The 11,195-nt window shown below is 39.1% G+C and overlaps 1 protein-coding gene across 1 annotated transcript; it reads left to right on the forward strand.

The window, feature by feature from the left end:
- Positions 1-9,982: 9,982 nt before the first annotated feature.
- Positions 9,983-10,936, forward strand: LOC128068821 (olfactory receptor 8A1-like). The gene has a single exon (XM_052662045.1). It carries the CDS (start codon positions 10,007-10,009, stop codon positions 10,934-10,936), a length of 930 nt encoding a protein of 309 aa, XP_052518005.1. The 5' UTR covers positions 9,983-10,006.
- The last annotated feature ends 259 nt before the right edge of the window (positions 10,937-11,195 follow it).

An 11,195-nucleotide genomic window follows, 5' to 3' on the forward strand; every position in this document is an offset into this window, starting at 1 on the left:
CGCTCCTTTACTAAGGTCTCCAGTCTCTGAAGTGACTGCCTCCCAGGAGAAGCCCTGCCCATATGGCACTTCTTGTTTCTTCTCTTTATATATATATAAAAAGACTCCCAAGTCTCCTAAGCTCAGGGACCCATTTTTCATGACAGTGCTGATCCCTTTGAGTAAATTTAGGACTAAATGTAAATCCAAATGATCCTCTCATTTTCTGATATTTACTTCCCAACTGTTGAAACCAAGGCATCCTTTATAATTTTCAGAGGACTCTGATCCATTTTTCCTCAGCACAGGTACTTAATTATGACTTACAGCAATTGTATGAGAAATTTATTTCTTCCATAAACTCCTGTTTCTAATGCATTCTATTTGCAACTCTGTGTTTATCTTCATGTTTAAGTGGTTTTTCTTCATGTGCTGTGTTCTTACAGGCAATAATCCTGAGCCTCTGATGCTCTGGTAGAACTGGAGGTAGTAACTGTAGTGACTGATATCAAATATGGGGTCATGTTTTCCTATTTTATATTATTAGATGATTATGGGAATCAATAACTAAGTCAATGCTGTCTAGGATTTTCCTATCAGCACTCCACTAAGTAAATGGCATTCACTCTGTACTGCCCTGTAAAGCACTTTGATTCCTGGTAATGGTATATTCCAGATGGATTTTCTCTTAATGTGTTTCTTATTGTTTTCAGAGGTGGAAATTGAGTAAAAGAGAATATGTTAAGGTATTTTAATCTATTGTTTCTACCTAAAGGAAATTTTCTGCTTCATAGTAAATGGAAATGATATTCAAAAGTCTTAGCTATCTCTAATTCTCTCTCTTCATTAGTTATTATGAAGTTAACAATTTAAACAGTAACTTAAAATGTAAAGCTTAGAGGAGCATAAAGATGGCGGAGGAATAGGACGGGAAGACCACTTTCTCCCTCACAAATTCCTCAAAAGAACATTTCAACACCGAGCAAACTCCACAAAACAACTTCTGTAGGCTGGCAGAGGACATCAGGCAACCAGAAAAGCAGACCATTGTCTTCAAAAACAGATTTTTAATCTTTGCTCTTAGGTTTTTGTTGTCAATTTTGTACATTTAAAAACCCAAACTTCACTACCCAAGTTTACCTGAGAGCGAGATTACTGGCTTGACCACTCTCTCCTCCTTTGGACTCTCCTTTTTCTCCACCAGGTGGCCTCTGTCTCTTTTCTCCCCCATCTCTTCTCTATCCAACTCTGTGAATCTCTGTGTGTTCCAGACGGTGGAGAACACCTAAGGAACTGGTTACTGGCAGGATTTGTCTCTCTCCTTCTCATTCCTCTCTCTTATCCTCCTGGTCACCTCTGTCTACTTCCTCCCTTTCCTCTTCCCCGTATAACTCCGTAAATACCTCTGAGCGGTCCAGACTATAGAGCACACATTAGGAAGTGACTACTGGCTAGCTTGCTCTCTCCTCTTTTGATCTCACCGCATCTCATTCCAGTTACCTCTAACTACCCCCTCCATCTTCTCTTCTCCTTGTAACTCAGTGAACCTCTCTGAGTGTCCCTCAATGTGGAGAAACTTTTCATCTTTAACCTAGATGTTTTATCATCGGTGCTGTATAGATGGAGAAGTCTAGAGGCTACTGTAAAAATAAAACCGAAAACCAGAAGCAGGAGGCTTAAATCCAAAGCCTGAAAACATTAGAGAACTCTTGAATTCAGGGAACATTAAGCAATAGGAGCTCATCAAATGCCTTCATACCTACACTGAAACCAAGCTCCACCCAAGGGCCAACAAGTTCCAAAACAAGACATACCACTCAAATTCTCCAGCAACACAGGAACACTCCCCTGAGCTTCAATATACAGGCAGCTCAAAATTATTCCAAAGCCTTTGATGTCTCATAACCCATTACTGGTCACTCCACTGCACTCCAGAGAGAAGAAACCCAGCTCCACCCACCAGAACTCCAACACAAGCCTCCCTAACCAGGAAACCTTGACAAGCCACTAATGGAACCCCACCCACAGTGAGGAAGCTCCATAATAAAGAGAACTCCACAAATTACCAGAATATAAAAAGGCCACCCCAAACGCAGCAATATAACCAAGATGAAGAGACAGAGGAATACTCAGCAGGTAAAGGAACAGGAGAGTTGCCCACCAAACCAAACAAAAGAGGAAGAGGTAGGGAATCTACCTGAGAAGGAATTCCGAATATTGATAGTGAAAATGATCCAAAATCTTGAAATCAAAATGGAATCACAGATAAATAGCCTAGAGACAAGGATTGAGAAGATGCAAGAAAGGTTTAACGAGGACCTAGAAGAAATAAAAAAGAGTCAATTTATAATGAATAACGCAATAAATGAGATCAGAAACACTCTGGAGGCAACAAATAGTAGAATAACGGAGGCAGAAGATAGAATTAGTGAAATAGAAGATAGAATGGTAGAAATAAAGGAATCAGAGAGGAAACAAGAAAAACGAATTAAAAGAAACGAGGACAATCTCAGAGACCTCCAGGACAATATGAAATGCTCCAACATTCGAATTATAGGAGTCCCAGAAGAAGAAGACAGAAAGAAAGATCATGAGAAAATCCTTGAGGAGATAATAGTTGAAAACTTCCCTAAAATGGGGAAGGAAATAATCACCCAAGTCCAAGAAACATAGAGAGTTCCAAATAGGATAAACCCAAGGCGAAACACCCCAAGACACATATTAATCAAATTAACAAAGATCAAACACAAAGAACAAATATTAAAAGCAGCAAGGGAAAAACAACAAATAACACACAAGGGGATTCCCATAAGGATAACAGCTGATCTTTCAATAGAAACTCTTCAGGCCAGGAGGGAATGGCAAGACATACTTAAAGTGATGAAAGACAATAACCTACAGCCCAGATTACTGTACCCAGCAAGGATCTCATTCAAATATGAAGGAGAAATCAAAAGCTTTATAGACAAGCAAAAGCTGAGAGAATTCAGCACCACCAAACCAGCTCTCCAACAAATTCTAAAGGATAATCTCTAGACAGGAAACACGAAAAGGGTGTATAAACCCGAACCCAAAGCAATAAAGTAAATGGTAACGGGATCATACTTATCAATAATTACCTTAAACGTAAATGGGTTGAACGCCCCAACCAAAAGGCAAAGACTGGCCGAATGGATAGAAAAACAAGACCCCTCTATATGCTGCTTACAAGAGACCCACCTCAAAACAAGGGACACATACAGACTGAAAGTGAAGGGCTGGAAAAAGATATACCACGCAAATAGAGACCAAAAGAAAGCAGGAGTGGCAATACTCATATCCGATAAAATAGACTTTAAAACAAAGGCTGTGAAAAGAGACAAAGAAGGCCACTACATAATGATCAAAGGATCAATCCAAGAAGAAGATATAACAATTATAAATATATATGCACCCAATATAGGAGCACCGCAATATGTAAGACAAATGCTAACAAGTATGAAAGGGGAAATCAACAATAACACAATAATAGTGGGAGACTTTAATACCCCACTCACACCTATGGACAGATCAACTAAACAGAAAATTAACAAAGAAATGCAAACTTTAAATGATACATTAGATCAATTAGACCTAATTGATATCTATAGGACATTTCACCACAAAACAATGAATTTCACCTTTTTTTCAAGTGCTCATGGAACCTTCTCCAGGATAGATCACATCCTGGGCCATAAATCTAAACTTGATAAATTCAAAAAAATCGAAATCATTCCAAGCATCTTTTCTGACCATAATGCATTAAGATTAGATCTCAATTACAGGAGAAAAACTACTAAAAATTCCAACATATGGAGGTTGAACAACACACTTCTGAATAACCAACAAATCACAGAAGAAATCAAAAAAGAAATCAAAATATGCATAGAAACTAATGAAAATGAAAACACAACAACCCAAAACCTGTGGGACACTATAAAAGCAGTGCTAAGAGGAAAGTTCATAGCAATACAGGCATACCTCAAGAAACAAGAAAAAAGTCAAATAAATAACCTAACTCTACAACTAAAGCAACTAGAAAAGGAAGAATTGGAGAACCCCAGAGTTAGTAGAAGGAAAGAAATCTTAAAAATTAGGGCAGAAATAAATGCAAAAGAAACAAAAGAGACCATAGCAAAAATCAACAAAGCCAAAAGCTGGTTCTTTGAAAGGATAAATAAAATTGACAAACCACTAGCCAGACTCATCAAGAAGCAAAGAGAGAAAAATCAAATCAATAAAATTAGAAATGAAAATGGAGAGATCACAACAGACAACACAGAAATACAAAGGATCATAAGAGACTACTATCAGCAGTTGTATGCCAATAAAATGGACAAAGTGGAAGAAATGGACAAATTCTTAGAAAAGTACAATTTTCCAAAACTGAACCAGGAAGAAATAGAAAATCTTAACAGAACCATCACAAGCACGGAAATTGAAACTGTAATCAGAAATCTTCCAGCAAACAAAAGCCCAGGTCCAGACGGCTTCACAGCTGAATTCTATCAAAAATTTAGAGAAGAGCTAACACCTGTCCTACTCAAACTCTTCCAGAAAATTGCAGAGGAAGGTAAACTGCCAAACTCATTCTATGAGGCCACCATCAGCCTAATACCAAAACCTGACAAAGATGTCACAAAAAAAGAAAACTACAGGCCAATATCACTGATGAACATAGATGCAAAAATCCTCAACAAAATTCTAGCAATCAGAATCCAACAACACATTAAAAAGATCATACACCATGACCAAGTGGGCTTTATCCCAGGGATGCAAGGATTCTTCAATATCTGCAAATCAATCAATGTAATTCACCACATTAACAAAATGAAAAATAAAAAACATATGATTATCTCAATAGATGCAGAGAAGGCCTTTGACAAAATTCAACATCCATTTATGATAAAAACTCTCCAGAAAGCAGGAATAGAAGGAACATACATCAACATAATAAAAGCTATCTATGACAAACCCACAGCAAACATTATCCTCAATGGTGAAAAATTGAAAGCATTTCCCCTAAAGTCAGGAACAAGACAAGGGTGTCCACTTTCACTGCTACTATTCAACATAGTTCTGGAAGTTTTGGCCACAGCAATCAGAGCAGAAAAAGAAATAAAAAAGTAAAACTCTCACTGTTTGCAGATGACATGATCCTCTACATGGAAAACCCTAAAGACTCCACCAGAAAATTACTAGAGCTCATCAATGAATATAGTAAAGTTGCAGGATATAAAATCAACACACAGAAATCCCTTGCATTCCTATACACTAATAATGAGAAAGTAGAAAAAGAAATTAAGGAAACAATTCCATTCACCATTGCAACGAAAAGAATAAAATACTTAGGAATATATCTACCCAAAGAAACTAAAGACCTATATATAGAAAACTATAAAACACTGATGAAAGAAATCAAAGAGGACACTAATAGATGGAGAAATATACCGTGTTCATGGATCGGAAGAATCAATATAGTGAAAATGAATATACTACTCAAAGCAGTTTACAAATTCAATGCAATCCCTATCAAGCTACCAGCCATATTTTTCACAGAACTAGAACAAATAATTTCAAGATTTGTATGGAAATACAAAAAACCTCGAATTGCCAAAGCAATCTTGAGAATGAAGAATGGAACTGGAGGAATCAACTTCCCTGACTTCAGGCTCTACTACAAAGCCACAGTCATCAAGACAGTATGGTACTGGCACAAAGACAGACATATAGATCAATGGAACAAAATAGAAAGCCCAGAGATAAATCCACACACATATGGACACAAAGGAGGCAAGAATATACAATGGAGTAAAGACAATCTCTTTAACAAGTGGTGCTGGGAAAACTGGCCAACCACTTGTAAAAGAATGAAACTAGATCACTTTCTAACACCGCACACAAAAATAAACTAAAAATGGATTAAAGATCTAAATGTAAGACCAGAAACTATAAAACTCCTAGAGGAGAACATAGGCAAAACACTCTCCGACATAAATCACAGCAGGATCCTCTATGATCCACCTCCCAGAATTCTGGAAATAAAAGCAAAAATAAACAAATGGGATCTAATTAAAATTAAAAGCTTCTGCACAACAAAGGAAAATATAAGCAAGGTGAAAAGACAGCCTTCTGAATGGGAGAAAATAATAGCAAATGAAGCAACTGACAAACAACTAATCTCAAAAATATACAAGCAACTTATGCAGCTCAATTCCAGAAAAATAAACGACCCAATCAAAAAATGGGCCAAAGAACTAAATAGACATTTCTCCAAAGAAGACATACAGATGGCTAACAAACACATGAAAAGATGCTCAACATCACTCATTATCAGAGAAATGCAAATCAAATCCACAATGAGGTACCACTTCACACCAGTCAGAATGGCTGCGATCCAAAAATCTGCAAGCAATAAATGCTGGAGAGGGTGTGGAGAAAAGGGAACCCTCCTACACTGTTGGTGGGAATGCAAACTAGTACAGCCACTTTGGAGAACAGTGTGGAGATTCCTTAAAAAATTGCAAATAGAACTACCTTATGACCCAGCAATCCCACTGCTGGGCATACACACTGAGGAAACCAGAACTGAAAGAGACACATGTACCCCAATGTTCATCGCAGCACTGATTATAATAGCCAGGACATGGAAACAACCTAGATGTCCATCAGCAGATGAATGGATAAGAAAGCTGTGGTACATATACACAATGGAGTATCACTCAGCCGTTAAAAAGAATTCATTTGAATCAGTTCTGATGAGATGGATGAAACTGGAGCCGATTATCCAGAGTGAAGTAAGCCAGAAAGAAAAACACCAATACAGTATACTAACACATATATATGGAATTTAGAAAGATGGCAATGACGACCCTGTATGCAAGACAGCAAAAAAGACACAGCTGTGTATAACGGACTTTTGGACTCAGAGGGAGAGGGAGAGGGTGGGATGATTTGGGAGAATGGCATTCTAACATGTATACTATCATGTAAGAATTGAATCGCCAGTCTATGTCTGACGCAGGATACAGCATGCTTGGGGCTGGTGCATGGGGATGACCCACAGAGATGTTATGGCAAGGGAGGTGGGAGGGGGGTTCATGTTTGGGAACGCATGTAAGAATTAAAGATTTTAAAATTAAAAAAATAAAAAACTAAAAAAAAAGAAAAAGAGAGTCAAAAAAAATAATAATGTAAAGCTTATAAATGCAATGCAGGTTTTCTTGTCTTCACACCATATCCTTAGGATTTAAAGATTCTTACCCCTAGATAAGAAATATAGTTACTGCCAGAGTTATTATTATTATTACAGGAATCAAATGACACAACATATTTTAAAATGCTGCAGTTAAAAAAGTAGGTTACAACATTTTTTAAATACACATGTGCTTACACATAGGTACATGTATGTATTGAAAAAATGTAAAAAGATAGTCTAGACTATTGTTATTTTCCAAGGAGCAAGAAAATGGCACTGTATTTTTGCTTATTTGTATTTCTGATTTCGTACGATGCACATGTACTGCCTATGGCAAAACCAATACAATACTGTAAAGTAATTACTGAAAACAAAAGCAGACTGATAGTCAGAAGTTCTGGGTTTTAGACCCAGTTCTGCATCTGTAACTTATTTACCTTTTAGAGCTTCTGTTTCCTAGAGAACAGGAAAATAATACAACATTCCTCTTTTTTATATGCTGTGCACAATCTAAGACATCAAGAATAAAGCATGTTCAACCACAACATTGCTTAGAGATGTAGGTGTGCAGATTGTAAGGCTACATGCTTGGGCCAAGGCAAGAGCTTATGATCAAAGAAAGCACTTTCAGTTCCCAGACCTTGGTTATTAGGAAGTGTCTGAAAAGTCACTTCTTGTCTGGCACTTCAGTTTTCTCAATATGAAAGTGGAATGAAAATTCTGTGCTAAACACATTTGTCTTTCTACTCAAAACTTTTCAGAGGAGTTAATGAGATTGACCTTTGATGAGCATTACACAAAAGCTGAAAGTGGAAGTCACTCAGTCATATCCAACTCTTTGCAACCCCATGGACTGTAGCCCACCATGTTCCTCTATCCTTTTGATTTTTCAGACAAGAATACTGGAGTGGGTTGCCATGTCCTCCTCCAGGGGATCTTCCAGACCAAGGATGGAACCTATGTCTCCTGTGTTGTCTGCACTGCTGGCAGATTATTTACCATCTCAGCCACCAGTGGAGGTCTTCCCTCAATGGGTCAGCTGGAAACGAATCAACCTGCAATGCCCGAGACACAAGACATGTGGGTTCCATCCCTGGTTGGGAAGATCCCTTTGAGGAGGAAATGGCAACCCACTCCAGTATTCTTGCCTGAAAAATCCCATGAAGAGAGGAAGCCTGGCAGGCTACAGTCCAGTGGATGGCAAAGAGGCAGATATGACTGAGCAATTAAGCACATCAGCACACACAAGTTAGTAGCTATTTAATGAGCAATGAAAATAGAGCAAACTTAGGGCTTTAGCTTAAAACATAGATAATTAGATACAGATATCAGGAAAGGGATATCTATAAGTATCATATCCTGCAATGATGATCCATGTTTTCTTACAGCCATGTCTATAATGTCAATACTTGGTCATTAAAGAGAAAATGACTTCATATTATGATCCTTAAATAAAAACAACAGCAATAGTGAGAATATTGATTACTTCCTCTAGACCAGCAGTCCCCAGTAATTTTGGCACCAGGGACTTGTTTCATGAAAGACAATTTTTCCAGAGATGAGTCATGGCGGGGAAGGGGATGGTATGGGGATGATTCAAGTGCATTGCATTTATTGTCCACTTTATTTCTATTATTAAAACATCAGCTCCACCTGAGATCATCAGGCATTAGATCTCAGAGGTTGAGGACCCCTGCTGTAGACAATAATAAGTGTCAGGACCAAGGCTTTACCACAGACAGATTAAATGAGAACTTCTGTGGACCAAACACAGCCATCAGTACATTTTAAATGCTCCAGTTGATTATAATTATACAGAGTTGAGAATGATTGCTTTAGAGCCTGAAGTCTAGGAAAAAACTAAGAAAGAATTTTTGACACCTAATGACAACTCACATTTTTTATAGGAACTGACTTCTTGGAAAAAAATTTTCTAACTATGCATTATCCCACATTATTTTTACAACTGCCATAGCTCTTGATATCACTAATTTCTTCATTTTTAGATGCAGAACTTAACTTGTAACTCAGTGATACTGTTGTATCTACTATATCCACCTAAAACTGCATCAATTTGAGATAGGTTATCATATGTTCACATTCTGTCAATATTTGGGCTTTGCACTGATGACAGGGGAATTTCATTTCTGAAGCAAAGTACATCTCCAACTACAAAATATGAATGCTAGTGCTTATTACCTACAGGATTGAGGTTCTCAGGCTTGAACCTGCCTCAGCCTCACCTGGAGACAGTATGGTAACAGATCACTGGGCCCCATCCCAGAGTTCCTCACTTGGTAGGTCTGGGGTGAGGCCTGAGAATCTGCATCTCCAATGTCTTCAGGTGATACAAGCAATGCTGGTACAGGGACTAGACTTTAAGACCCACTGCTCTAGGATATTTCAGAGACATGAATGTGGTAAACGTTTTCGATCTTGCCTCATTTTTCTTCTCATCTCTATGACCTTTGAAATACCCAGTGTCTGATCTTCCTCCCAATATAATGGACTGTAGCCTACAATGCTCCTCCGTCCGCTGGGTTTTTCCATGCAAGAGTACTGGAGTGGGGTGCCATTTCCTTCTCCAGAGTATCTTCCCAACCCAGGGATCAAACCTGGGTCTCCTGCATCATAGGCAGATCCTTTACCATCTGAGCCACCAGGGAAGTCCATAAGGGATCATTCATCCCAAAGGGTCCCAGAATCACTTAGCTGGCCCTAGATGCTCAAAACTAACTTCACCAAAGAGTGCAAAAAGCAGCCTTTTATGCAGTTTTCTCTCATCCACACAGGACCCCCAAACAGAGGGGAATGGCTACAGAAAATCACTCTACAGTGACAGAGTTCATTCTTCAGGGTTTGACAGAGCGACCAGAGTTCCAACTCCCACTCTTATTCCTCTTCCTTGGGATCTACTTGGTCACCATGATAGGGAACCTGGGCGTGATAACACTGATTTGTCTAAATGCTCACCTTCACACCCCCATGTACTATTTCCTCAGCAACCTGTCCTTTGTGGATCTCTGCTACTCCTCTGTCATTACCCCTAAGATGCTGGTGAACTTTGTGTCAGAGAAGAACATCATCTCTTATGCAGGGTGCATGTCGCAGCTCTACTTCTTCCTGGTGTTTGTCATTGCTGAGTGTTACGTGCTGACAGTGATGGCCTATGACCGCTATGTTGCCATCTGCAGGCCTTTGTTTTACAACATCATCATGTCTCATCGAGTCTGCTCCCTGCTGATGGTTGGGGTTTATGCCATGGGATTCATTGGCTCAACTATAGAGACTGGCTTCATGTCGAAACAGTCCTACTGTAAGCACCTCATCAGTTATTACTTCTGTGAAATCCTCCCCATGATGAAGCTAACCTGCTCTAGCACCTACCATGTTGAGATGACAGTCTTCTTGTTGGCTGGATTCAACATCATAGTCACCAGCTTAACAGTCCTAATTTCATATGCCTTCATCCTATCCAGTATCCTTCACATCAGCACCACAGGGGGAAGGGCCAAAGCCTTCAATACGTGCAGCTCCCACTTTGCAGCTGTGGGGATTTTTTATGGAACAACCGCCTTCATGTACTTGAAACCCTCCACAGCCAGCTCCCTGGCCCAGGAGAATGTGGCCTCCGTGTTCTACACCACAGTGATCCCCATGCTGAACCCCCTGATCTACAGCTTGAGGAATAAGGAGGTAAAGGCTGCTGTGCAGAAAACTCTGAGAGGAAAACTGTTTTAAGGCAAATGTTATTATTATTCTTTCTCAGTTTTAGAAATAAGTTGTTTGGGATCCCAGAGGGAAGACCTGTGAATGTTCACCCAGCTGGGATGGGAAACTGTCCCTTCTCTGGGTGACTGGGTGACTACTCCTGCCTCCTTCCCTCTTTCTTCCCACCCTCTCTTTCCTCTCATTTATGTTTGAAGCCAGATGATGTTGAGTTCAAGTTTTCTCTCATTGAGAAACATTTTCTCTATTCCGACACTGAAAGATGAACTCC

The sequence above is a fragment of the Budorcas taxicolor genome, chromosome 25, assembly GCF_023091745.1.
Source record: "Budorcas taxicolor isolate Tak-1 chromosome 25, Takin1.1, whole genome shotgun sequence".
NCBI lineage: Eukaryota > Metazoa > Chordata > Mammalia > Artiodactyla > Bovidae > Budorcas > Budorcas taxicolor.

What these genes read in the sequence shown, in the direction of transcription:
- LOC128068821 (XM_052662045.1), top strand. Translation starts at nt 10,007, where the DNA reads ATGGCTACAGAAAATCACTCTACAGTGACAGAGTTCATTCTTCAGGGT.